This window comes from Falco cherrug, chromosome 4 (assembly GCF_023634085.1).
Source record: "Falco cherrug isolate bFalChe1 chromosome 4, bFalChe1.pri, whole genome shotgun sequence".
Lineage (NCBI taxonomy): Eukaryota > Metazoa > Chordata > Aves > Falconiformes > Falconidae > Falco > Falco cherrug.
Genome location: NC_073700.1, coordinates 25,858,518 through 25,884,957, shown reverse-complemented (window position 1 = coordinate 25,884,957; position 26,440 = coordinate 25,858,518). Strand labels below are relative to the sequence as shown.

The 26,440-nt window shown below is 51.9% G+C and overlaps 1 protein-coding gene across 2 annotated transcripts in view; it reads left to right on the top strand.

Moving 5' to 3' along the window:
* Positions 1 to 26,440, top strand: part of PRKCB (protein kinase C beta) — a 132,878-nt gene that overhangs the window by 70,084 nt on the left and 36,354 nt on the right. For both annotated transcript variants that reach the window (XM_055707512.1, XM_055707511.1), the window contains exons 6-10: positions 10,404 to 10,560; positions 10,948 to 11,082; positions 13,331 to 13,427; positions 19,276 to 19,422; positions 25,593 to 25,766. In XM_055707512.1, coding sequence (XP_055563487.1) covers positions 10,404 to 10,560; positions 10,948 to 11,082; positions 13,331 to 13,427; positions 19,276 to 19,422; positions 25,593 to 25,766 — 710 coding nt within the window. The remainder of the gene's footprint in view (positions 1 to 10,403; positions 10,561 to 10,947; positions 11,083 to 13,330; positions 13,428 to 19,275; positions 19,423 to 25,592; positions 25,767 to 26,440) is intronic.

Sequence of the window (26,440 nt, the reverse complement as noted above, 5' to 3'; positions counted from 1 at the left end):
CCTGGGACTGGGAGGTGTTTGGGATGGAGAAGACCAGTGGTAACTGGTTGTTGAAGCACAAATGAGCACAGAGGCTAGTGGGAAGAGGGAGGAGAGGTTCCTACAAAGGAAAGGAGATCAGGTCTGAGCAGCAAGCAAGAAACCAACTTAAAGATGGACCTTGTCCAGCTTGTGGACAGGGTTTTGCATCCTGGGGACCAGCTGTGCTAAGGGATGGATGAGCTGCTGTTCTCCCGCGGTCGATCCCAAGTATTTGTCAGCATCTTCTAGTGCTGTACGTGCTCGCCCTGTGCCAGGTCTGGCCCCATCTCAGCACGGAGCAGGCAGAGGCTCAGCTCTGGGCACTGGTGCGGCCAAACGCAGGCAGCATTGCCCATTGCGGTGGGCAGAGTTGAGTCATGCCAGACAGTGGTTATTTTGGTGCTGGGATCCCTGCTCTGCCTTTTCAATACACCTCTCTGCCGGTTTAAGCAGGCAGTGCAGGATGCTGTAGCGGCTGGGAGCTGGGATGGTGGAGGGCAGGGGTGCCCGGGCACCTTTGGTCCCGGCTGCACAGTGAAGTGCAGGTTTTGGTGTTGGGGCATGACCTTCTCTCTGTCCCACCAGCAGTGGAGACCTTTGTCCAGAAATTTAGTAAGTTTTCCCATGGCAAAGAGCATGACGACTGTAGTATTAAATGTGAAAGGTCCCTATAGATGTGGCGCTTAGGGACATGGTTAGTGGTGGCCTTGGCAGTGCTGGGTTAATGGTTGGACTCGATGATCTTAAAGGTCTTTCCCGACCCAAACGATTATCTAAGGGCAGGGCCGTGTGCCTGCAGGTGGCAGCACGGGCACGGCCAATGGAGACGATGGCTTTTATTTTTTCATCGACTTGACAAATTTGACAGGAATTTGCCATACGCTTTTCAGCAGTGTGTTTTTCTTTTCTCTCTCTCCGTTTATTTAAATGATTTGTTTTTTCTTTCTAAAGCTAATGTTTCCCTCCCAATGGAAAACACAGTTGCTGGTTAAACTTAGCGTGTTGTTTGACTTGGGGTGACTTGTTCAGTTATGTAGTGACCCGACAAATTGCATCTGTTTGCACCCTCGCGTGACTTGCCCCAGCAGCATTTCTCCCCGTTCGGGCTGTTACCCCGCACCTCCTCTGCCTGGTGGCAGCAGGTACAAGCGCTGCTGTTTCCAGTGCAGTGAATGCTCACCATTTTCAGCTCACAAAATGAAGATCAATAAAGGAGATGTGTTTAAACATCTTGTGCTGTGAGCCTCACTGTGCGGTTTTGACCCCAAACCATACTGCAGTGTCAGGAGGGAGTGGGTGTTTGCCGGGACGGAGCAGTCCCAGGGTTGTCCATAGGTTCAGGGTTTCCTTCAGCCAGGGCTGTGCTCATGCTTTGCTTTTTTACAGCACTTTGCACAACAGGGGTCTGCCTACAGCGTTGCCTGCCAGATACTATGACTGTAAAAATTATAACATGAGAAAGAGACAAATGTCAGTATTTTTAACCCATTCTTAGTTCTGAAGATCCAGGATGAACCTCAAAGCTGTAGGGTAGGAGATAACTGAGAGCATCTCTGTGGGTTCCTGGGGGGTCAGTGGGGTTTGGCCAGCAGCCCCTGTCTGCAGGGCTGTGCCCAGAGCAGCAGCAGCAATGGGAACCTGTGGAGCTGACCCTCCTAATTAGCTTCCCAGCTCTTGGGTCTGTTGTGTTAATCACTCCTTTATGTTCGGTGCAGCTCTGTTACAGCTCCTTTCATACTATACTTTGGCTGTAATTGTGTAATGGGTGCACTCGGGAGCGCAGCCTCGCACGCTGGGATCGGAGCCCTGCATTGCCATTCTCTGCTGCTGCCCCGAGGCTGCTGAAGCACTGGGACTTATTGGTGTTCCCAGTGGTTAAAAATGCATGGCGTCGAATAATAGGGCATCTGGACAAATAAATGGCACCTCCCTAATGCCTGTGGTCTTGTGCCATCGGCTTGGCTTGGTGTGTTCCCCAGCCCTGTGCTGGGGACAGGGCTCGCATCTCCATCAGCCAAAGGCAGCTTCCAAAGTACAGGAGGTTTCTGAGGGCCTTGCTAATTAGGGCACAAAACAATCTGCATCTCATCCAGCAAAGCACTTGGATACATGCTCTTGGCAAGCACTTCTCTTTTGAAGCATCAACGTGAGCTGTGTGGGGACGGTGTGACCAGTGTCCCTGGGCTCAGATTGAGCGCCTGGGGGGGTGAGCGAGGCCCCTGACCCCCTCGCTGCCCCCCCCTCTGGGACACTTGGGGTTTTGCTTTGTGTGAGTGAGGAACCAACTGCGGGTGACATTCCTGGCTTAGGCATGCTCCTGCGGTGGGGTTGGTTTGGCTCTTGGTCCCCAGCACGGAGCCGCTCTGGCTGTGCTAGGTGTCCTGCATGGCGTCCTGGTAGCAGACAGGCTGTGGCTTAGAGCCTAATTAGCTGAGATGGATTTGAGCAGGAGGAGAAATGTGCCTGGATGTCCGGCATTTCTGTGCGTTTGGGCTAGCTGGACTTAAAAGCCTTTATGGCTAGAAACGGCTGATTGTGTTAGCAGCTCTGCTTGCTAAATGCGTTGTATTGAATCACAACAAAGCATCCTTGCAGTTGGTGCTGTGCACGGTGCCGCTGGGAGTGGGGTCCTGTGAGTGTCCTCAGCAGTGAGCAACGCAAGCTGCCGTGGGCTCAGCCTCCGGGGAGCTCCTGGAGCCTCCAGGCAGCCTCCGGTAGAAGCCCCTCCAGCCCTTTGGCTTCTTTACATCAATACCATGATTCCCCTAATACAGGATTTGGAGTCTCTTTTGCTTGTGGAAGGGGGGATGCAGGTAGTGTGGCGCTTGGTAGCAGCATCTTGGGTGGCTGTTGGAGCTGAGCATCGCCCGCAGCTGCTGGAGAGTTGGCCGGTGCTGGACATGGTGGCGAGGGCAGCCCAGCCCGGGGATACTCTGTCACTTCTCCTCGAGTGGCAAAATGAGATCTCTGCTTCTCTCACTCACCGTGTAAACCATGGCAAACTCCTGCCCGGGGCTTTGTCATACTAAGTAGGTAGCGTGGGCTGGGTTATTTAGCTTGAGCTGCTTGACAAAAGAGAAGTCATCTTTTGGGCCCGATAAACAAAATTTGGGTACCTAGCAGCGCTCCGAGACATGGCACATTGCCAAAGCAAGTTAATCCCCTTTGGATGCTACTTGAAGATGCTTAATTGACCCGGGCAGTTGTTACCCTAGTCGCTCGGGGAATCTGGTCCTTTACATCCAGAGCATCTGCAGATTCTTGTCACTATTATTCCCGGCTCCGACATTGTTACAACTCTTGGCTTTGCCTTAAATACAAAGTGAGGATCTCCTGGAGCCGGCCTGTGTCCACAGGTCAGATCCTGCCAGCTCCAAGGGCAGCAATGCAGCGAGGACGGTGCCACTGTCCCCTGACCCTGGAGTAAACAGTAACATGCAGTTTCTTCTTTAGGAAACAAGCAAAAAAGAGATTTATGAAGGTAACAACACTGCTGGCATGTGGGACGGCACATCTGCACCCGCCGGCGCGTGAGTCTGGCTGAGTGCGGTGCCGCGGAGCAGGAGCGGCTGGGGGTGTCTGTGCTGCCCTGGGGGGCCGGGGGCACGAGTGGTGGAGTGCGGCAGGGTGTCATTTGGCTGGCGTTAGCCACAAGCAAATGTATATGTGCAGTCTGTGTTCTGGTTTGCGCTTTGATCAAGTATCTTATTAGCGGGAAAAGACTGCTGAATAAAGTGGGAAATTGTAGCGAATTAAAATGTCTTCAAGGCGTTGCACATTTTTGCTTCCATAATAGAAAAGCTTCCCAATGCAGATTATTCTGAGCCTGTCGTATTAAGAGACAAGAATATCTGAGTTTGGGAAACAGAGGAGCGAGAGACTATGAAGGCTGGGCTTGGAGTCAGTTAAATCTGTGGCTTCTGTGAGGTGGTGAGGCAGCCAGTTGCATGGAGGATGCTGCTTGCACACTGCACCTCTCCTGCTCCCTTCGGGCGGGCGTTGTGTCCTGTCATGTCCTGCTGCATCCCGTCACGTGCTGGTGCATCAGCATGTTTGTCACCTCGGGGAAGCCATGGTCTGCAGGGACTAAAATGCAAAAGAAACGTGCTAGGTTTCTGCTGCACGTCCCGGGGTATCTGTGGGAGATGGAGACTGCTCGGCGTGTTCAGGTGACTTTGATCTGTGTGCGTGGAGGTGGAGCATGCCCTGTCCTCATGCAGGGGCTGCTGGAGCACGGGGACAGTGGCGGGCTCCCTCGCCTTCTTTGGGGATCTCAGCTACCTGCTGATGTCCCTGATGGCTCCTGCAAAGCCGAGACCCCCGTTAGGACCCATGGGAACGTGGCACCAGCTCAGGGTCGCGGCCAGACACGCCTGTTGTGCCTGCAGCGTTGGCAGAGGCTGCCGGGACCGGAGCCTTGCTATTTACCGAGCTGATGAAGTAAAACATTGACCAAAACTGAAACCAATTATGCTGTGATTAGATAAATGAACTGGAAGTGCTTTAATTAATAATCACCGGCCCAGGAAGATGCAGCCATAACGAGTCCTATGCCTTTTCTGTTGTATAAGTATGTGCAAATATGTTCCTCTGCAGAGCATTAATTAAATGTTTTAGCGCCCAAGGGTGTTACTCTGAGCACCGGGTGCTTGCTGGAAGGTGGCTGCTCCCAGCCGGGGATGTGCCATGCTGCTGGAGGGAGGAAGGTGAGTGCTGGAGGGAGGAAGGTGAGTGCTGCTGGGAGCCCAGGAGCCTTCCCCTTGCCAAGAGGTCTGCCCTGGCATGGCATTTTGCTGGCCAAGGCCATGGTGAGGTGATTGGACTGCGGTGAGGTGGCTGAGCTCTGACCTCCTCATGAGGAGTGGTCTTTTGGAAAGGTTTTTTTCTTTGGTGGGCAACAGGAGGCAGAACTGTCAGCACTGAACATGTTGTAAGGGTCTTGCTTACTCAGAGATGAAGGTAAAGGATTTGGCAGCTGGTGTAAGTTGTCTTCAAGAGCGGGGTAGGAGTGGGTTTTGTTGTAGGCTTTATTTTAAACATAAAAGTGAACCCCCATATGGCACTGCATATTTAGCAAAGAACTTTCTGGTCTTTATTTATCCAGCATACTAATCTTGCCTTCCCATGGAAACCTGGGTCCCAGCTGCAAGCAGACACACAACCTCAGGCAGAAGATGGGGCCAGCGGCTGCAGCCTGTCTGCACAGGGTTGTGCAGCATCTCCCATGCCCCCAGGTATGGGGCAGGGTGGGCTGTGCCCGTTGGAACCACCCCAGAGGTGGGGAGCAGACCTGAAGCTGGGCTGCCTTCCCCAGGGAGCTGCTGATGGAGCACCAGCCCCCTTCGCTCGATGTGGAGCTGGTTTTACCCCGGGTGAAACACAGTCCTGGGAGCAGAGAGTCAGAAACCACCCTCTCATGCCTACTGCCTCGCTGGCCAGCAGCGGAGCTCAGCAGGACCGTGCCATGCAGCAGGGGGACTTGCAGGGAAGTGGTCTCTGGCAGGCGCTTTCCTGGTGGAGACCTGCAGGAGCCTCCCCGTTGCTGGGAGGGGGATGTGATGCACCCGGACACTGCATCGCTCCCTGGGCCTGTGGCACGTGGCAGCTCCGGAGCTGCCTGGCCCACTTTTCCAGGGTACAGCTCTTGTTGGGGCTGGATGGAAGGGTCTTGCATTACTCTTGCAGCCTCTGTGAGCTTCTGACCATGACCTCTGTGGCCAGAAGAAGCTGCCTGGGAAGGCTGTCTTCCCTCCTGCTCTGGGCGTTTGTTGTAGTGGTATTTCTCCCCATGTTTCCGCTGGAAATGTGGGTGTCTGAAATAAGTGTGTCTTCCCAAGCCTGTTTCTGCAGTTACGGCTGGCTGAGTAATTAAAAGACGTCTGAATAATTTATTTGGAAACCATTGCAAATTTTGCAGGATAAATTATTCAGATATCATTCCACCAGCTCTACCTGCCCTGGCCCTACAAGGCGGAATGGGTGACATCTCATTCCCATGGCAATGCAGCAGTGTCCCCAGCACGCCCTGTCGTGTTCCCCAGGCAGGGGGGGGCTCTTCCTTGCAGAACCCCCCCGAGCATCACCGCTGCCAAGCCTTGGCCAAGCAGCCGGCACTGCGGGGCTGTGGCTGCTGCTTGTGGTCTGCCAAGGCTTCGCCAGGTCTGGGTGACAGGCATGTGCTGCAGGTGCACCCGGAGGGGAGACGGGAAGGTATTGGTGTAAAATCAGGGTTATTTCTCCAGGGTGTGTGGGCTAGCCCCAGTGTGTGGCAGTGAGGGCACATGTGACTGTGTGGAGGATGTGGGCACTGCCCCAACCCCAATCCCCCCGATCCAGTGACATCCAGGACTTACCAGTGCCTCTTCCTGGCCGTAGCCTGAAACCAAGGCGGCATCTCAGCCGTGGCTGAGCTCAGTACCCAGACGGATTTAAGACTGGCTGCTTTAAATGGGATCGTAATATTTTTACTCATCACTATTAATAATGATGTTACTACTTCTTAATGATGCACAAAACTGTCAGAATATGACAGATGTAAAACTATTTTACATCAAATTTAACTGTCAAAGAAGCACTGTAAATGTTTGGAGAGGAGCACGTTCCTCCTGCTGCGAGGTATCACTACTACGCTTCTTGAGGCTTTTATTTTTCTTTCACTTAATTGTTGATTTCTGCTTGAAAAGTCAGAAAGTTACTTAAGGTCAAACAGAAGCATTTTGGTTTTTTTAAATTAATAGATAAAATTATTCCCATTAATGAAATTTTTAGGTCTGCATGCTGAGATAATAACATGAGGTAATCAAATCTCATGCTTCAGGGCATAAACTGATTAACTATGAGGGTCAGGAATTACTTTTCCTCCTTAAAGAAGTGAACAATGGGCTGATAAATGACGAAGGCTTATTCATTTGTCTCCGGGGGATGTTGTGCTGGCCATTCGGATGGCGAAATGGGAAGCAAAATCAGAGCACTGATTCAGCGTGATATAATTCTGCATCTTCTCTCTGCAAGGGGACCCGGTCCAGTTTGAGTCCCAAGAGCGAGGGGCTTCTCCCAGCTCTTGGGTTAGTGCTGCTGCTCGCACAGCGCCTGTTGCTGCCTGTCCTGGGAGGGTGAGAAGTCCCTGGGGGTTTCTGCTGACCCCCAGGGCAGATGAAGAGCAACGGCCACCACTGTGGACCGTGCCCTCCCTCCTGCCCCAGACGCTTGGTGCGGGACCTGTGCTGGGGCTGGGGCAGGTGCCGTTCAGTGCCCAGTACCGCTCCCCTGCCCAGTTCGGGTGGTCCTGTGGGACAGCGAGTGGCAGTGGGCTGTCGGCTTGTGGCATGGAGATGAGATCTTCCCCAAGGCTCTGACATCTCCCTCTGCTGCAGGTGGTCAGGGTCACTGAAAATACGTTTTCATAATAATTTTAAAGCCAGGAAGGTAACAAAATGTAGTAAAAGCTCAGCAGAGTTGCAGGAGGAGGGCTGGACCCATGGTTGGATGGAGCGAGGAGTTAAGAATGGAGCTGTGCAAAGGGCATGGGATGCGGGGGTGCCTGACAGGGCTCTGGGCTGGGGTACAGAAGTGCCAAGCTCCTCTTTACAAGGCTCCTCCAACCTCTGCAAACAGTAAAAGCAATTCCTGCTGTTAATTGACAAATGCTGTGGAGACTGCCTCCCCTGCAGGGCTCCTTGCTGGTCAGGTAATACCTCGGCAGGACCCATTGTGGGATTTCTCTCTAATACACTTTTGTGTTTTGTAATTCAAGAATGTGGTTATAGAGATTGCCTTTTTTCCTATTAAAAAGGCATAGATAAAAGCTTATAACGATGAGGAGAAAATGTGTATTCTTCTCCTCTGATAAGGGGTGAGGGAGAGGAAGGCATCTCGGCTGTATCGGTGCAGAGCCTTGCGCAGGCTGTGCCTTGGTGTATCGGGGCCCTTGGAAATTATACTCATTACTTAGAGATTTCACACAGCAGATTGCACAGCCTTTCCGCTTGGACGGTACAGAGCTTTCCGCAGAAGATTTTGGCTGGGAGTCCAAATTAAGGCACAGGCTATTGCCCAGCATCTGAAGTGCAGAGCCGGTACTTATGTCCGAACTTTGGAAAAAAACCGAACCAGATTCTGTTACCAAATGGCACATGAAAATAATTGTCAGGACATGATGGAAATGAAGTCATGCTGCTGGTGTCAGTGCAAGCAGTTACCAGCGGGAGAAGGTGCGGCTGTTGGGCTGCTGGCATGGGGCGCGGGGCTGTGGGGCTGGCTGCGTGGTGAGCCGGTTGCAGGGCAGGTGCTGCATGTTGGGAGCCTGGCTCGGGGAGCAGCCTGTGCAACACCTGACGAGTATAACCTGAGCCAGTGCAGTAACCGGAGAAGCTTGGAAGCTGCTCAGGTGTGATATTGTACTGTCCTCCAGAGATACCTCTTGTCTTCATAAAGAAATTCTGAACCTCGGTCCTCTCTGGTACGGGAAGGGTGGATCCTCCTACTTTGGTATCATCTCGTGAGTGCTTTTAGGATGCTCCAGTGTTCCCAACCCTCCTCAGCACCCTCCCGGGGGATGGTGGCTTCCGGAATGGTGCACAGGGTCTCCAGGTCCTGGCAGGGCATTCATTCCTGCTGGGAAAACAGCAGGGGGAGGGGACTGCCCCCTGGAACCAGAGCCTCACCACGTGTCCATCCCCTCTTGCACACAAGCACAGAAAGCTGCTTGTAAGCGCTGCTGCTGAGCATCTGCATCCCTGACCCCACCGCCCGCTGGCAGGGCTCAGTCTCCCGGCAAAGAGACCCATCTTGGGCATGATGGCATCATGGCAAGGTCACTGTATCGCCGCTCCTGGGGCTGGCAGTGGTGAAGTCATTCCTTCCCCTTCTGCCAGAGGGGCACGAGGTGGCTCTGGCTCCCGCAGCTGCCTCGTCTCAGCAGTCTGAAGAGCATCGTGTGCTGCAGGGTCACAGGGCTGCCCGGGCACCTGTAGGTGGGCAAGCTGCTCTGTGCCTTGCAAGCTGCTGTCAAAGGCATGGTGTTTGATAAATGGGCTAGTTTATAAATGCAGATTTGATTTTTGGCTACAAGTTTTATTCTATGGAGCTGAAAGTTGGGCGATGCTTCAGGAGAACAGCAGTAGATTGCAGATTTTGCTTTTCAAAACTATCTGGCTTCCAGCCTCACTTCTGATGCCTTACTGGTGGCTTGGGGACTGAACAATTGTTTTTAGTCTTGCCGACTCTCCGAAAAGTGTCTTCCAACATCCAGCAGCACTGCATGCGCAGCTGGAGTCCTCTTCTTGGGGTTATGGGGTGTGTGGGGTGAAGCTGTGCCCTAGGTGAACTTTGCAGCAGAACTGTGTGTGGATTTGTGTGTGGATCACTGGTGTGATCCAGCAGGATTTCAGGCACCACCGAGTTCCCTGTTCCCAACATGGCACGACCTGCCGTGCCTGATCCCTGGGGTGCAGAGCCTGTGACAGCACCCACTGGAGCTGTGCCTGCTGGTTGTAGGGGAGGGCAGTTTCTGCTCTGGACTTTCTTGCAAGCATCTTTTCCCCTGGTTTCAGCTGTGCTCCATCATGTCCCATCAGACTTTCCATCTCTGGTATTTTTGCTGGGGCTGGAGGGAAGATAAGACCCTTCTCCCAGCAGAAAGATGCTTTTTGACATAATCTGGGGAAAGAGACTTAGGTCAGCCTGATAGTGTTTAATTTGTCGAAGCTGCAATCCAGTTACAAGCTGTCAAGGTCACCCATAGGTTTGCTTTCCCACCTTCTGCTCCTTGCTTTGCTCCTGCTCCCCAGAGGAGACGCTCCGGCTCCCAGAGCTGGGATGATGCTGCCAAGCCCAGCGCCCGCACGGCTCCCTGTGGGCATCCCCCCAGCCCCTTGGGGCCATGGTAGTGGCACCCCAGGGGACCCAGAAGGAGAGCTCAGTGCTGGATCCTTTCTGGTGCTTTCTGGTGCCTGCTCTCCCTTGTTCATGGCTGCTTTGTTGCTATTTCCACTCTCCATGGAAAGCACCATCCCCATGCTCTCACCTCTCCTAAAAGAAAGGTGCGAATTAGTGCGATTCTGCTTACCAAGGTGCAAGAGGAAACAGAGCAGCTTTAAACTGTTTAAAGCTGTGAGAGCAAACAACAAATCATCCTATTGGAAAGTGAAAATAATCTCTTGAGTTGATCCTTCAGCCTCCCTTGTCCATTGGAGCTGTATTTGCTTTGCATTGATAACTGTGTGTCATTTCTCATGTAATGTTGTCTGTGTCTGCACGTATTCTGTTTTAATTCTGGTTTTAATCACTATTTTCACACTTACTCTTGGCACACAGGGAAGTTGTCAATTGTTGGGTGTTTTTATAGTTTGAATACTGAATTTAATCCTTTTTCTCTTCCCCAGTAAGAGATGCTAAAAACCTAGTTCCTATGGACCCTAATGGCTTGTCAGATCCCTATGTGAAGCTTAAACTAATCCCTGACCCCAAAAACGAAAGCAAACAGAAGACCAAAACCATCAAGTGTTCCCTGAATCCTGAGTGGAATGAGACATTTAAATTGTAAGTACAAGAAAAATGTTTAAACTTGTAAACTAATTTTTATCACCCCTAAGAATTAATGTGATTGTATTTGCTCTGATTGAATTATTTGGAGACATTAAAGGTGATTCAACTGAGAAATAATTCTTTGCGCTCCTGTAAGTGTGACTCAGAAATGCTCAAACCCCTGCCCTGACCCCTGATCAAAGCTGAGCGTTTTGGGGCAGGACCTCTACATTCTCCCTTTGAAATGGATGTGGTCAGGAAATTAAATTTTAGAGAGCTGAATGGTCATTGAAGCCCATCCCTTTGTTTTGCATCCATGTTCTTATGGAGCGTGGAGGGGCATGATGGTGTAGCAGTGGCTTCCAGAATAAAACCATCCTTTTCTTCTTTCCTCTCTTCCAGCCAACTGAAAGAGGCAGACAAAGACAGGCGGTTGTCTGTGGAGATTTGGGACTGGGATCTGACCAGCAGGAATGATTTCATGGGCTCCTTGTCCTTCGGGATTTCTGAGCTGCAGAAGTCAGGAGTCGATGGATGGTAAGAGTTGCAGTTGTTTTAAAAGTACTATGGGGCAAAATGCAGCTTTCATCTTTTTGTATGCGACAGAGGATGTGGCAGCCTATCAGACTTTCACCAGCATCCTTCTGTTCAGGGACCACTGGCCATTCTGGCTTCCTGGTAAGGTGCTGCTTTGCTTCTCAGACTGGTGGCAGTCACTGGGGCTGTGGTGGGCAGTGGGATGTCTCCTGGGGCACCCAGAAGTGCCAGGACAGCATCTGAGCACCCTGCAGGGGCTGGCTTTGTGTCACCTCTGTGTCCTCCTGCCCCTTGCAGGGTTGCTGGGGGGGCTTTTCCCTTTCTCCCTCCCACAGGCATGCACAGATACGGGGCTGCTCTGCCTGGCATTGGCAGCCCACAGGGCTGGTGCTCCCCGTGGACTCTTCCTACACAGGCTTCAGGAGCAGACAGCATCGCCTGCCAAGCATTTGCCGAACAAGCATTTTCCAGCATTTTCTGGTTGGATTCCCTTACTGGGGAGGCAACGTAGCTTCCTCAGGCGTGCAGGAGAGCGAGTCGGTGCAGGGATAGGGGACACGCACTGAATTGTGATTTGTGGCAAAGGCAGCAGTTTTCTCCGCAGACTAGCAGAACGGTGCGGTGCTGAGGGGCACTGTTCAATAAAAGGAGGAATGCTACCAAACTGTGTAATTACCATTGCTCGTTACCATACGAAAGATGAACACAGTGGATCTGTAACACCCGAACTGAATGGGTTCTCTCCATTTCCATTTTATCTCCCCCAGCAGGACACATGCTGTCTTATTTCCCCGCCCCCCCCCCCCTTTTTTTTTTCCCCAGCCACTGATGCCTGAGAGCTGTGTTACCTTTCCATGTCAAGTGTAATAATTGAAAATAGATATTATATGTCTTTTGGAAAGCAAAACCTGCATGCTATTAATTTGCATTCCGCAAGTGGAGCAAACACCCTGGACTCTGTCTTTTCCACCGTGGCAGCTGTATGTGTCTCGCTTGGAGCAGAGAACAGAGAGGAGGAGGAATTAGCAGGCGGGGTGGCCTGCCCGCACAGCACTGGGTCCTGCGGTGGGCTGGGGGCTGGCAGCGTGCGGGCACGCCCTGCCCACCCTGGCACAGCCGGGGCATGGGGGCATGGCTGGGGGTGCTCCCGCAGTGAGGCAGGCGGCCAGTGCTGTTCCCCAGGGAAAAGCCACCCGTGGTGGCAGGCTGCGGGCAGTCTGGCCATGTCACCGCGCCTGCCAGCCCTGGTTGCCACAGACCAGACCCTGGCTGAGACCTGGCTCCTCTTCTGCAAAAGACACGGAAACTGCCATTCCCCCCCCCACCCCCTACATTTCCAGTCATCTGTAAAGATGCATGTGTCGGCTGGCACTGGTGCGCTGCCGCCTTCTGATGCAGCCCCAAGTCTGATCCTTTTCCCAGCCTTTTAAAAATCATATAAGTGGAGATCTAAGTAATTTTCCTTGTCACAGCATTTGGCTGGAATAAACTCTGGAAGGAGCTCTGATGTATATTTCATATCTAAACAACTGCAGTTAATGGAGAAAACGAGCTCAAAGGAAGAGCCTGTCCCTGTATTATGCAAACAGCGCTTTGTTCCTCCAGTGCAGCCTCTGTAGGTAACACCCAGTTGATAACTGGCCTCCAGCTGCCAGGAGGATTTGCCGATGGAGCCAAGGCTTTGCCCGCGGCTGTGAGAAACACCTCAGATCTGAATGACATTTCCCTGATTTCTGATAATTGCCGTTTAAACTTTTTTTGGTGAGCATCTTGGCTTTGTGCTCGAGGTTGCCAGCACCAGTCCAGCACCGGCAGGCTCAGCGTGCTGTCCCGGTGGAGCCTGGCTTGCCTTGGCAGCTGATGGGGAAGGAGCTTGCCCACACGTGTGCCCGTGGCTGTCATGGGAAAGATGTGCTTTGTCTGTGGGGTTTTGGGTCAGGCTTATGTTTTGGAAGAGCCATCAGTGCTTTGTGGTGTCCGCTGCAGCAGGTAGTGGGTGTGCATCTTCCAGGGTCCCCAGTACAGCGAGGGACCCCAGAAACAACCCTCCCCTTGGGTGTGTGTGAGCTTGCTGAGCAGGATAGTTTGGGGGTGTGAGGTTTGGGGAGGGTGTCTTCTAACGTTGGGGAAGGGCTACCAGGGTGCTGGTACAGCGGAGGCAGAGTTGTGCTTGAGTGGGCGGCGCGGTCCTGCCTGCCCGTGGTCCTGCCTGCCATCCTGACCACACATTCTTGCTGTGTCCCTCCAGGTTTAAGCTGCTGAGCCAGGAGGAGGGGGAGTATTTCAACGTCCCAGTGCCTCCTGAGGGAGAAGAAGGAAATGAGGAACTGAGGCAGAAATTTGAGGTGAATTGATTTTTCTTGGGAACTCCGGGGTTTTCCTGGCTGCCTGCCTGCTATGCTGTCGGCAAGGGGCTTTCCCTGCCAGCTCTTTCCCTGGCAGCACGGGGAGCACAGAGCAAGGTACAGCCCATCCCTGCTCCCTTTGCCTGCTTTGCACCCACTCCTGGGGGCCCTTGGCCGGTCCTTCCTGAGGCTCTCCATGGCACTGAGCTCTGGGGCACGAGCTTCCGATGGTGTTTCCAGAAGGTAAGTTGTTCAGTTACATTTAACAAAAAAGAAGTCACTTTGAACATCTGAACCTTTCCAGCAATGGTTTACCTATGTTAAATAATGAACAAGGACCTTGCTGGATCCATGTGGGAATGGCAAGTCCCGAGTTAAGGTCTGGACTTGATGATCTTAAAGGTCTTTTCCAACCTAAATAATTCTATTCTATGATGCATCTACAAGTGGTTCTGCCTTGCTGGTGCAATGCTGAGTCATGTCACCACACCACACTGGTGCTTCCAGGGCAGGGGAGACCTGAGAGACCGCAGGGTGCTTTGAGCAGGGACCGGATCGCTCCTTGGATCAATACAGCTGCACAGATTCTCCAGTACAAGGCACACGGAGGGCCAGGAGCAACTGCTTAGTGGTCCAAGGAACGATGGGTTGCTGGGAGAGACGAGCCAGAGGGCATCAGTTTGTAGAGGTCTGCAGAAGAGCAAGTTAAGGCAAAAGGATTCGGATATACTAGAAGCTGGAAGCACGGGGCTCATTCGCATGTGGTTTTCTGATGCGGTTGACAGGATTTTTTTAATTGTAGCGCACAGAATGAGCCATCCATCTCACCCTTCTGGAGTACTCGCTTCTAATTTGAAAGTACAGTGACCTCCCTGCACACGCGTGTGTCTGACTGTGCATGTGGTAGAAGCCGGCGGTGGATTAGCTGGGAAAGGAAACGGTTGTTTCTGGTGGATGAGGAGATGAGAGATACGCAAATGATTCTTTGGCTTATGTCAGGTTGAAAATACAGCAGAGAATACTGCACAGTGCAGAGTTCTGTGTAAAGCTTGCTTGGCACCTTGTGCTTCGCTAAAAGCGTGTTTGATCCCGTGTCTCTGCTACCTGTGGGTAGGAAGGAGTCTGAAATCCCATCCTTCCTAAGAAGTCGTTTCTTCTTATGAAAAAGAAAAAGGAAAGCAGCGCAGCAAACGTCCCCCTGCCATTTGCGCTGTTTCAGTCGATGTCTGTCTTGCTGCTGGGGTTACGTAACTCACAATTTGTGTTTTGTGCTTGCCAAAATGAGTATAGCGTAGCTAGAAGAGGAGATGCTTCAGTTAATGTGTTTACAACGCTACATTCCAATTGAGGAGGGATGAAGATCCTGGATGTCCTGGGATGACCTGACGTAACCGTGCTCCTGGTGTCAGCATGTGCATGTGGGGTTGGTACAGCAGTTCTACCCTTGTTCTGAGGTGCCATTTAATAGGATTTGTTTGTCTGTTTTTTCTGTCATGCTGCTGATTATGAATTAATATAATTAAGATAAATTAAGATATTAATATAATTGGATTGGGAGCTAATCTCAGAAAGAAAACCTTGCTTAGGCATTAAATGCCATGGCAGCCTCTGCACCCTACCTGGTGCACCGAGGCCAGGCTGGGTGTTTGAGAGGGCGATGGCTGGGTGAGCTGGCACGTGGTAGCAGCGATCCCTGAGCTGCTTTGCACCCAGGTGCTACCGACAGAAACGCTGCTGGATGCTGGTGTGAGCCTGGAATGCTAAGGCAACACGTACAAGCCCGTGATTTAGCGTTCAGTAACTTAAGTAATCCATCCTTCCCGTGGTGCACAGCGCTGCGTCCTCAGCCCGGATAGTGGCATAACCTGATGAACCGAGAGTGCAGTCTGTGCTAATGGAACTACCGGCTAATTGATATGGGCAAATGACAGTGAAGGTCTGATGAGTGACAGTGCCTTGCCCGAAGCTAGCCCATCACCTTGAGGGGAAAACCAGTGGCACCAATACTCACTCGGGGCAAGTGCTGGTGGTGCCTGTGAAAAGCAAAGGATGTAAAAGCTTTTGGGCTTCTCTGAGTGAGCGTGGATGTGGGATTCCAGCGAGCCAGAAAGGCTCTGCAGAGCCTTATCACACCTAGGCTTCCCTGAGGAGCTGGCCCAGCTAAGCTGCTGTCAGCTTCGGAGAGCATCAGGGCTTTGCGCTGGCAGCGCTGGGATCTGCACGGAGGTGTGCTGGAGCTAGGGCGAGTTCCGTGCCAGTCTCAGAAAAATTTCAGTGGTGCTTGGGTTCAACTCCCCAAAGAGGCTTCAAGGAGAAATGTCTATTTACTACTTAATAAGCCATGGAAGGTCCTGTGGAATGATTGATCCAGACATTACTGAATTAATAGGTCTTTGCTATTTTTCAGTATAGCTTGAAGTCTTCCCAGGAACCTAAGAATGAATGTGGTGCAGCTGGAGACTTGCATGAAATGAGCCATACACAAGGAAAGGAGTTGCCCTTATGGCTGTCAGCGTGAACTCCGTAATTGTAGCACAAGATTGGAGAGTTAGTTCGGTTTTTTCCTTTCTTTTTTTTAATCTCATGTGTATCTCAGTTATATATAACTTTCTTGAATATCCAAGAAAACAAGACAGTTCTAATACAACAGTTGGCATGCAGCCAGTGGCTGCCAGCTCTGTAAAGCGCTAACTACCTGCTTTTGTTGCATTTCTTGATGTTCCAGTGGTGTTAAAACAGTACATATGTTGGAAGTCAGATGATGAGTTGTCTGCAGATCAGAAAGTACATTGTCCAGAGGTGTCATTTCACTCTGCCAGAGTACCTCTGTACCCTCACCTTGCTTGTCTTCCCCTATCACATCCTTCTTTGCGAGCAAGTCAGTGTTACAAGGAGAGAAATCCCTGGCCAGCTGAGCGGTGGTTTGCTCTGGCATCCCGAGGGACGAGGAATGCCCTGGAGCCTGGTTGCGATGCAGCAGACAGGGTGCCGCCATGGCATTTCAGACAGTAAGGGCTAAAAAGAATCCCTCGATCGATCTCCATTAGTGCTGCTTGATCCTGCCTGTTCCTGGGCAGCGCAAATCAATAGGACAGAGTTGAGACTTGTATGACAGGTTTATATTTTGGGTGGACTTAGCACTGCAAAAGCACCCAGCTGAAAGGACTGTGGTGTCAGCCTGGGTGATGCAGAAGATAGACGGATGCTCTCAGAGCAATGCGCCTTTCTGGCAGCCTGCGGTGCTGTTCCTGGCCGGGGTCCTCCTGCAACCTGCAGTCTGCAGCGGGCACGTCCTGGGCTTGACGAGGGAGCATCCTGAGACAAAAGCACAGCCCGAAGCCTTGCACTGTGTCCCCTGCCAATTCTGCTTGGTCTTTATCAGCCGCTTGCTGGGACAGCTTGATAGATGTGAACGTCAGCTGCTATTGCATAAATTCAGATGTAGTAAATTAACTATGACAAATGGAGTTGGATAACGAAGGTCAAGTGCTTTTTTTCTTTTTTTTTTTTTTTTTAAATGTGAGCAATATTTGGCACGCTTCAGTTGGAATCCTTGAAGAGGTCTTGAGATTGTGTGAGCGTTAGGAGTGCATTAAAAACAGGTTAAAGGGCTCTTGTACTCACTTAGAGGTGGATATTAGAGACACTCGCTAGCAAAAGCAAGACACTTCACGTGGGGGTGACGATCTTTACATCTCCCCAACTCTTTATTTTGGGCTCTTTCTGGAAAGACCTTTCCCCCTCCTGACCAAGCTACATGCTGAGCCAGTTTTATCAGGGAAGCCATGTTGTGTTTGTACCCTCATCTTGTCTCCTATAAACATGCTGCCGTGCCGCAAATTCAGGTCAAGTGCAAGACTAACTGTGACTGCAGCAGCCCCTCTTCAAACGGGCTCGGGGGCAGCTGTAGGCAACAGGAGGGACCTGGAGTCACTCTCATGCTTGAGTGCCCGGTGCTCGCCCGGGTGTCTGCCAGTGCTGCTGGTAACACTGTGCCTGAAGCCAGCCAGTTTGCTGGGATGAAGCAAATAAAAATCCTCTTCTTTTCCCTGCTCTTCACGTTGCTCTTTTCCGCTCTGCTCAGGACTGGCAGCCTGCTCCTGCTTTGGTCAGTGTTTCACCAAGCCCTTGGCCAGCTGTGGTGCTGCCGGTGTGCAGGAGGATGCGGGCTCGTCGGGAGCAGAGCTGTGCTGTTGGGTGTCATTCAATGGGAACGTAACATTGCCCTTCGGCTTTATTACAGCTTGTTTTCACAGAGGTTAATTTAGTGTCAAATCTGATATGACAGGATTGGTTTTCGGCCGTGGTAGAGTATTTAGGAAGCTTTCACAGAATATGACTATTTTGCCTGCTGATAAGCACACCTTTCTTTTGGAGATAGCTTTGAGGTACAACAGGGTGTGGACTGCTGAAAGCAGAGTTACACAGCACGGGGCTGGCTTCGTGGAGATGCAGATGCTGCTCTTGTTCGGTTGCCCACATTTGGATCCCTCCTTGGCTGGGTTCAACAAGCAGCTTTCGGTCGGTGCTAGAGCCATTGTCAGTCACCTCAGCTGATGTGAAGGAAGATGCTCTGGTTGGGTATCCCCTTCTTCTGGGCATGTTGCAAAAGCCTAAAGACTACCACGAGGAAAATCCTTGTCCTTCAGGAGAGGTGACTTCAGTTCCTTTTCGGTGTACACTTTTCCCCGGCAGAGAGCAGGCGTGCGGCTCCACTGGCAGCCGCAGCAGGTACCGGTGGCTGTTGGATAACTCCAGCCTCCTCCCCCAGGCAGAGCTGCATTAGCAGTGACGATGTTTGCAAATCTGGGAGACCATTCCTTTAGTTCTCAGTGCAGGAGTTTTTCAGACATTTAGGTGCTGCAGGTGACCTTGAATGGAGAATTTTACAGCATGGAGAGCCTTGCAAGAACCAATTAGCAGCAGCAAAGGCTTGGAGATTACTTGCGAGGCTCCTATCTGGAGGAGCTGCGAGCAGCAGCCAAATTGAACTGCTGGAATCGGGTTAATGGAATTTCATGCTAGACTGAGCTCAGTGCAAGCCTTACACTGTCGCATATTTCTAAAAATTAAAACCGAATAAATTGTGAGATAGCTTTTACAAACTGTGGTTCAGCAAATTAGATAGCCCCTGCACCAATGAGGAGGTGCCAAGCCACCGGTGAGATTTTGTGTTTAAAAATGTGGGGGTTTTGTGAGGCTCCTTAATAAGCAATTGTGATTGCAGCAGCTCGTGCAATTGCTTGGGGATGCGGGAGGAGTGCTTTCTATTCTGGTTTGTTCCAAATGGATTTGTAGCTTCCTACGTTCAGCCTGAGCTGGCACGGGAGTGCGGTTCTCTTCAATGTCAGATAGTAACGGAAGTGGAGCTGGATAAAAAGTCCTGTGTTTTACCTTAATATATTTATATTTACCTGTCATTTCTCTGGTGAGATGAGAAACTGAAGCCAGCTTTGAGGGGAATATAAAGGCTTATTTGAGCCTCTGTTCTACGCTTTGGATGACCTAGAGCATAATGTGGGGGAGCCCCCTGGGTGTGTGGGCAGGGAGAGTGGGGTAGCAGGGTAATGGGTTGATGCAGTTCCCAGTTGCTCTCACAGAGGTTAACTGGGAACCAGCCAAACAGCGCAATGCGTTGGGGCTCATAACTTCTCCAGCGTCCTTCCTGATGCTGTCCCTGTCACACTTAGAGAAAAAGTTCCTGTGGCTCAGGGTAGTGTTTGACCTGGAGAAGAGCTAGTTAACGTGGGATTTGAGGAGCACTCACTGGTTTTATAATGACCTTTCTCCACACTGTTTTCAGTAATTTTTTTTCTCTTTTCTCCCCGTTCCATCTCCATCTTTGCAGAGAGCCAAGATTGGAACAGGGTCCAAGGCTGCAGATGAGAAGACAAGAAATGCCATTTCTAAATTCGACAACAATGGGAGCAGAGATCGGATGAAACTTTCGGATTTCAATTTCCTGATGGTGCTGGGAAAAGGAAGCTTTGGGAAGGTGTGGTACAACACATGCCTTTGCACTTTCTGTATGTAACGCCCGTGTTTTTAGCACTTCTGAGCTGCGGTCCGATGGCTACTCTGGTGTGATCTGTCCTTGCTGTGCCTGGGAGCACTGGTGTCACGGTAATGGGAGCCCAATTTGCTGGCTTCCTTCTGGACTGTGTGACTGCTGTGTCACGGTGATGATGATGTGAGATGACTTATCAGACCATCAGAAAAATCAAATGGTCTCTTTTTGGGAAGCTGCGTCTTTAAAGCTCTTTTTTTATTTGGCCATTTTTTTTTTTCTAATAATTACAAATATATGTGAACATTTTAATTAACTTTCCAGACTGGTTATGAGTGGTAACAGAATTTCATTCTTCTAGTAATTATGTGACTTGGAGCCTTCATTTTTCTTGGGGTCTTGCCAACTTTGTCATGATTTCCATTAGAAATTCCAGTGCTTGAGCAGCTGCTTGGGCTTCGCAGCTGGGAGCAGGCAGGAAGGTGGGCTGCTTCTGCTGTGCACCAGCACAGCGTTTGCTGGTGCGATGGACGGCCTTACACCTCTCTGATTAGTGAACGGCTTAATTGCAGGGAATAGTGCTCTGCCTTCAGGCATGTCTCTTGGGTGGGCAGTGGAGGGAAGGAGGGAATGCCAGGGCAGCGATGCTCATCCATCGCCTGCTGAGCCCAAGGATGTGAACCCCCCTTCACAGCTGGTACCTGTTCCCTCCCTGAGCTTTTTCCTGCTGGTGTTTGAGCTCGGGGAGGTCCCAGCCTCTCCAGACGGGTGTTTGCTCCCTCTCTGAAGGTGGACAGCTTAGAGATTCTCTGAAGCATCTGTGACAAGAGAAGAGGGGGGAGTTCCTGGTGGTTCCCAGCACCCAGAGCCATCAGCCCGAGGTTCCCCTGCCAGTGATGCTGCCGTTACTCTGCGGTTTAACACCTTTGCGGCAGGTTAGAAACCTTGGCGAGCAGGAAAGCGCTGGGTGTTGCGCCCATGCTGCTCTCACTAACATATACAGATCTCCATTTCTGCAGTGCTTTTGCCCCCTCTTCTCTCCCTCCCAACACCTAATTCCTTTTAAAGTCTGTGCCTGGCATCTGGAAACTCTGTAGTTGTGTTTTTTTCCGGCCGCTTCCCCACCACCCCCCCACCACCCCCCCCTTCTTTCTTTTAATTTGAGAAACATTAGCAAACTCTTCAGTCGGCATCGTGGCTTATATAAGGGAATGTGTGACAGAAACTGTTCCCTGGAACAGAATGTTATAAATATGCTAATTAGTGCTTATTAAAACAGCACGTTGGTTTCTACGGGTAGATGCAGCCTCACCCTCACGTGTGCCTGCGCCTGGCTGGGGAGCGCTCCCCCGCTGCTCCCCTCCTGCCTTCCCGCATCCTGCATCCTGCATCCTAGCCCCGGCATGGGGACACCGCAGGGGCACAGCTGCGGGGCCTTGCTGAAGAGAATGCTTTGCATGTTGTACGTGAATGCGGAGGTGCCAAGGTGTTTCAGAAGGAGCCGGACAGAGGTGCACAGATCCGCACCATGCCAGCGCTTGGCTGGCAAGGAGAGGAGCCCAGCTCCCTGGTCCCGGCTCCCGGCAGGCTCCCAGCCCTTGGCAGCAGCCGGTGGTGTCCGTGGCAGTGATGTTCTTCTCCAGGGCTGGCACTGCTTGCTGCTTGCTGCTGGTCTCCCTCCTCCTGGCCCCTGACCTTTCGGTTCAAGCAGGCTGTGAGAGCTCTGTGAGTGTCATTGCTATTTCAGTGAGTCTTTGTCTCAGGCATAACCCTTTGGCATCGGTACCTCAAGATTTACTGCTTAGTATTACCACTACAGCTGTCTGGGGTCAGGAGTACCTATTTGTTGGCCTCAGTGGAGTTTAATAAACTTGCTTTCTCTACATTCAGCATCAGAATAGCTCCAGTTATTATGCTGGAGCATTCCCAAACAAATACTCTATATTACAGGAATAAATCAAGTTAAATATTGGGTTTTTCTGCACCAGAAAAAATATGCAGTGTACTTTCCAGAGAGCGAGCTGGCAGATGGAGGTCCCCACAGAGCCAGGCATCAAGGTTTAGGGGGTGGAAAATTGCGTTGGTTTGGGAAATAGCTGAGGGGCAAGGGCTGGAGTGCGTGTGGTCTTAGCTCGGCGTGTTCAGGCGCGGTACACAGAGTGAACCTTGATGCTCCTTGGTGGTCTTGGGTCTTCTTGGGCTTGCCCCTGCTGCTGCCTGCCCCAGCCACGGGGTCCATGGGACCCTTAGGAGCTGTAACTGGTGCTAGTCCTGCTGGGCTGGCAAGGGGAAGGGAGATGGTCCTGACTGGAGAAGGCAGCACTTGGCACAGCCCACCCTGGGTTTGCTTTGCTGTAATATAAATAGAGGAAAGTTAAATTATGTGGCTTGCTCATATTTTTGCAGCTAATCAATCTGTCATACTATCATGCTGTCAATCTTTTCTGGGGGTTTTCTGGTGTTATTCTGAGTAGGGCTGATTCTTTTGCCTCTGCAGTTATAGATTACAGCGCAATAGGAGACAATTTTCATGTCCTATGATAATTTGCAGGCTGTGAAATGCTTTCCTCTCCTCTCTTGGTACGAAACGTGGCAGAAGGGCTGGCAGCTGGCACTCTTGCGCAGAGACTGGGTCTCTGACTCGCAGAGTTGGGCTTTGGCCCCTGGGCACGCGGTGAGGTTTGGATGCATGCTCCTCCTTCACCAGTGTGCATCTTGTGCACAGCTCTGTTCAGGGTGTGACCAAACTGCGCTGGCTGCAGCGTTTGCTTGTTTGAATCTTTTTTTACTTACAGTGCAATGGGTCCCAATCTTTTTCTTCGTCATTTCCAGCCGTTGCTGAAGCCGCCTTATTGGTGGCTGTCCTTCTCTTGACATCTTAGCTGTACCCCTGCTGCAGTCACCATAGGAACGGTGATGCCAGCGTGCTGGAGCCAGCCCCTGGCACACCAAGAGCCCCGGGCTCGGAGCAGGCTCCTCCGTGCAGCTGGATGGGTTGTGGCTTGGCACTGCAAGCTGTCGCGCTGGCACCGTGCTGCCGAGCCACCGCGGGCAGGGTCGGAGCAAGGCGGCATCAGATGGTCACTTCAGCCCCACGGGCTGTGAGCAGCCCTGTTTTCTGCATGGAGAACAGGCCAAGCCTGCTGATGCCTGTGCAGACTCCGTGCCTGTCACTCAGGGTGTAGATGGTATTTTCTCAATTGGCCATGGACCAGAGCCTGCAAGCTCTTCTGCATATGCAAATTCACAGTGATTACAACATCCTGAACAGCATTAGTCTCGACGTGCGCTTCTGGAGCTGCTCGCTCTGCCAGCCTAGATGTGAGAGAGAAGTACAGTATCGTGCGGTGTTCAGTGTGCTCTGCACTCACCCCGACGTGTGCTCTCACGCTCAGCCTCTTTGCTGTGGGTGGAGGGCAGCTGGGTTTTAGGTGGCTGCAAAGTCCTTTCGCCTTTTACGTTTCAGCAAAGCAGGGCTGGTTGGCTCACCTGTGGCTCGGGACTGCCGTGTCATTGGGAAGCTGTACGCTCATACATAGAGCGTATATGCTCTAGTCCATACGGGCCTTAGAGCAGTTTTTTGCGTTTGTTGTGGTTGCTGTCACTGCAGAGCCCGCACGTGCGCTGGGGGGGTGGTGGCCACATCCCCGGCTGGGTGGGAATCGCACACTGACATCTTGGTGGCACCCACTGCTCTCCCTGGGGTTCCTTCCCATGGGGGACAGGCTCCAGGCACCCCGGCAGAGCCCACCTCCCCTTTGGTTTACAGCCAAACCCTACTCTCCAGCAGCTGGTTTTACCTTTGCATCTGATCTGTGCGTACCCCTGAGACTTCCCTGAGCACGCGCCGTTACCACCAGCAGCACTCTGCCTGGGAGCTCCAAGCAAAGTGCCTGGCCAAGCAGCAGGGTGCTATCCGAGCCCTGCTGCCACTGCAATCTCTGCTTCCAAGGGGGAGGCTGGTGCCAGCCCCCTCCCCGGCATGCACCCTTGGGCCAGAAGCGGATGCCAGGCTCAGAGATTTACTTTTTCTCAGAAAGGGTTATGGATGGCAGGGTAGGTCTGTATATAATCGATTGCGCCTGTAATGCACTTAGTCCCCGATCACAGGTTTCATCTTTGCACAAACTGTGTTCTGGGAGAGGTCGCTTCTCTTTTTCCACCAACTTTAAATGGCCGGAGCCCAACTGCTTTTATCACTTAAAAATCACCTGTATTTTTTAGCACCTGCGCATAGTGACTTGTGAATCTTGACTTGCCTAAAAATGGTGAAGGTAAATGGAGGCAATGAACTGAGATGGTTCAGCTTGTGGAGAGTCGCAGGGCAGGCAGCAGGGTGGACTCCGCTTGAAGCAGCTGTGCCTGCTGCCCTTGCACCCTGACCTGTGGCTGCAGGCAGGGCACCCCCTGCCCGTGCCGGGGGGTGATCCTGCTGGGAGAGCCCGTCCCCTCCAAAGAGCTGTGCAGGGCGCCTCAGGGAGCTGGGAAGGGTGAAGCACGGATCTGGTCCCAGTGCCTGTGCCGTGCTGGGCTGTATCACAGCAGCATGCCAAGCTGCTCCAGGTGCTCAACTTCCTCCAAACATCAGGGAGTAAATCGATTTGTTTCTGAAGTCTCGGACACGCTGTCGGGCTGCTTTTTAGCCCTGCCAGTGGAGGAGTGCGGCCTGTGGCCGCTGCGATCCCAGCCCCGCTGATGAAAACGTAAATGTCAGTGGCTTCTCAAAGCACTTGGCGCTGAGGAGCCCTGGTGCCTTTCCTGGCTAATCCTGACGAGCAGTGTGTCCAGGCCAGCCAGCCTCTCGGGCCCGCAGCCAGGCGCCTGGGCCGAGCCAGAGCCACGTGCTTTCGGTGCGCTCTCCCCACGGCGCTCTCGTTTTCACCCGACCAGCTGGGTGGGCACCGAAGTCCTTGGGCTGTGTCCTCTGCCATGTCCCCTGCATGTCCCCAGCCCTCAGGCTGTGTCCCCTGCCTCGCCACCCCAGGGCTGGCACACCGCTGCCCCCTCCCCAGCCCCAAAGGGACCCGCTGCGCCCCAGCTCTGGGGGCTCAGGGCTCTCCCCCTGTGGCTCCAGCCCCGTGTCCTCCACCCGGGGCCAACGAGAGGGTCCGTTCTGCTGCCCTTAGCGTCTCAGAAGTGGCGATGAGACCTGCTCGCATTGCCTCGGCCAGTCTGCTGCAGTCTGAAACGCATTTCAATTCCACCCTATTGATGTTGACTTCTCATAATTTATTTTCAGAACATCCGAACTCCTGCTCCTGATGTGACTAGAGGATTTCTGCAGACTCTTTCAAATGGAAAGCAATTCATTTCCACTGAGTGCTTGAATCTAACATGATGAGAGAGTGCGAGGAGGGAAAATGGGAAGCAGAGTGTGGCTTCAGAGGCTGTTTATTTTGCCAGCAGCCCAAGGAGCAGCTTACACTGGTGGAGCATGGTGGATCAGTCTGAGGATCCTCACTGGGGCTGATAGGATTAATGAGGGGAATTTGCACCAGCAGAAGCAGTGCATCCCATTTATTGTAATAAATAGACCTGCAAATGGGTGAAACTCATTTAAAGCAGGAGATTGGATGGTTTCTTCTGGATGAGAGGGGCTGTGGCTGGGTGGTGGACCAGCACATAATTGGGTTTTGATCACTGTGCGTGTTGTGGAGGTGGTCGGTGAGGCAGAGAAAATCTTAAAACCTTGCTGTTGTTTTTTTCTTTTTTTTTTTTTACTGTTGGCTGTATACTGACTCTTCTCCACTTTAAGTTTTTAGCATGTCATAATTTGAATTTTGACTCTGTGTTTAAACTCGTGACGCCCTTTCCTGATGCTGCTTGCACCCTGAGGGTGCTGAACCAGGGCACAACGTGGGGCTGAAAGGTGCTGCAGGGTGAATGTGGCTCAGACGCCAGCAGACCCCTTGGGCTGGTTTCCTCGAGGCGGTTAGGTGGCGACGAAGTAGATGTGTTACTTGTTACTTAGGGTTCCTAAATACTTCTGGAAATAGCACTGGTAGCTTTCTGCATCATTTGGCACCTGAATCTCTTTTCAGGGTTATAACGGGAGCCACAGGATAATAAGCGAGCCACTATTTTTAATTATTGGCTGTAGCAAGCTAGGAGTATTGCAGCTCCACATTTTCCTTTATCCTGTGTGCCTTCTCGTGCAGGTGATGCTGGCAGAGAGGAAGGGCACAGATGAGCTCTATGCCGTTAAGATCTTGAAGAAGGACGTTGTTATCCAGGATGATGATGTTGAGTGCACGATGGTTGAAAAGCGTGTCCTGGCTCTCTCTGGGAAGCCGCCGTTCCTGACCCAGCTCCACTCCTGCTTTCAGACGATGGTAAGTGCCGGTGCCACAGCTGCCCTGGGCAAAGGGCAGAGTGGAGCGGGACCCTGCTGGGCCCTGGGCAGTGAGCAGGGGGAGGTCTGACACTTTACAAAATGGATTTTAGTCACCTGGCTTCGCTGGTGAGTTTGTGGGCAGAAACCCTCTTTTAGAGACCCAGTATCACCAGTTATCTGGGACTAGTGCCTTGCTAGGTGGGTGCAGGGTGCCCAGGAACAGAGTTGTAGGGACTTCTGCTGTGGTGACGTATTTTAGCTTCTTTAAAACATACCTTTGCCTTTATTCATGTTCTTTTTCCGGATGTACATCGCTACACTTGTAAAAGCAGCCATGTGTTTTCTGCCTTGGCAACCTCACAACTTGTCCAATTTGCTTGCAAAAGTGCCTCTGTGAACAAACTGTGTGTGTGTTAAACCGGAGGCAGTAACGTACAGTCTCTGCACCCCTGAGATTTTTTCATCAGGGAGCTGTTGATGGTGTTAGACACGATTTCCCAGCCCCTCAGGTGGCCCACCAGCCCGTGAGGTCCGTTATGATTCGATAGCAAAGTGCTGCGCTTTTTCTCGGGATTCATTCTTGTGATCAAACACCTGCGCAGAGAGCGAAACCTAATACAAACCGCAGGAAATCCAGTTTGAAACGGGCGTGCGACTGTGCTTGTACAAAGC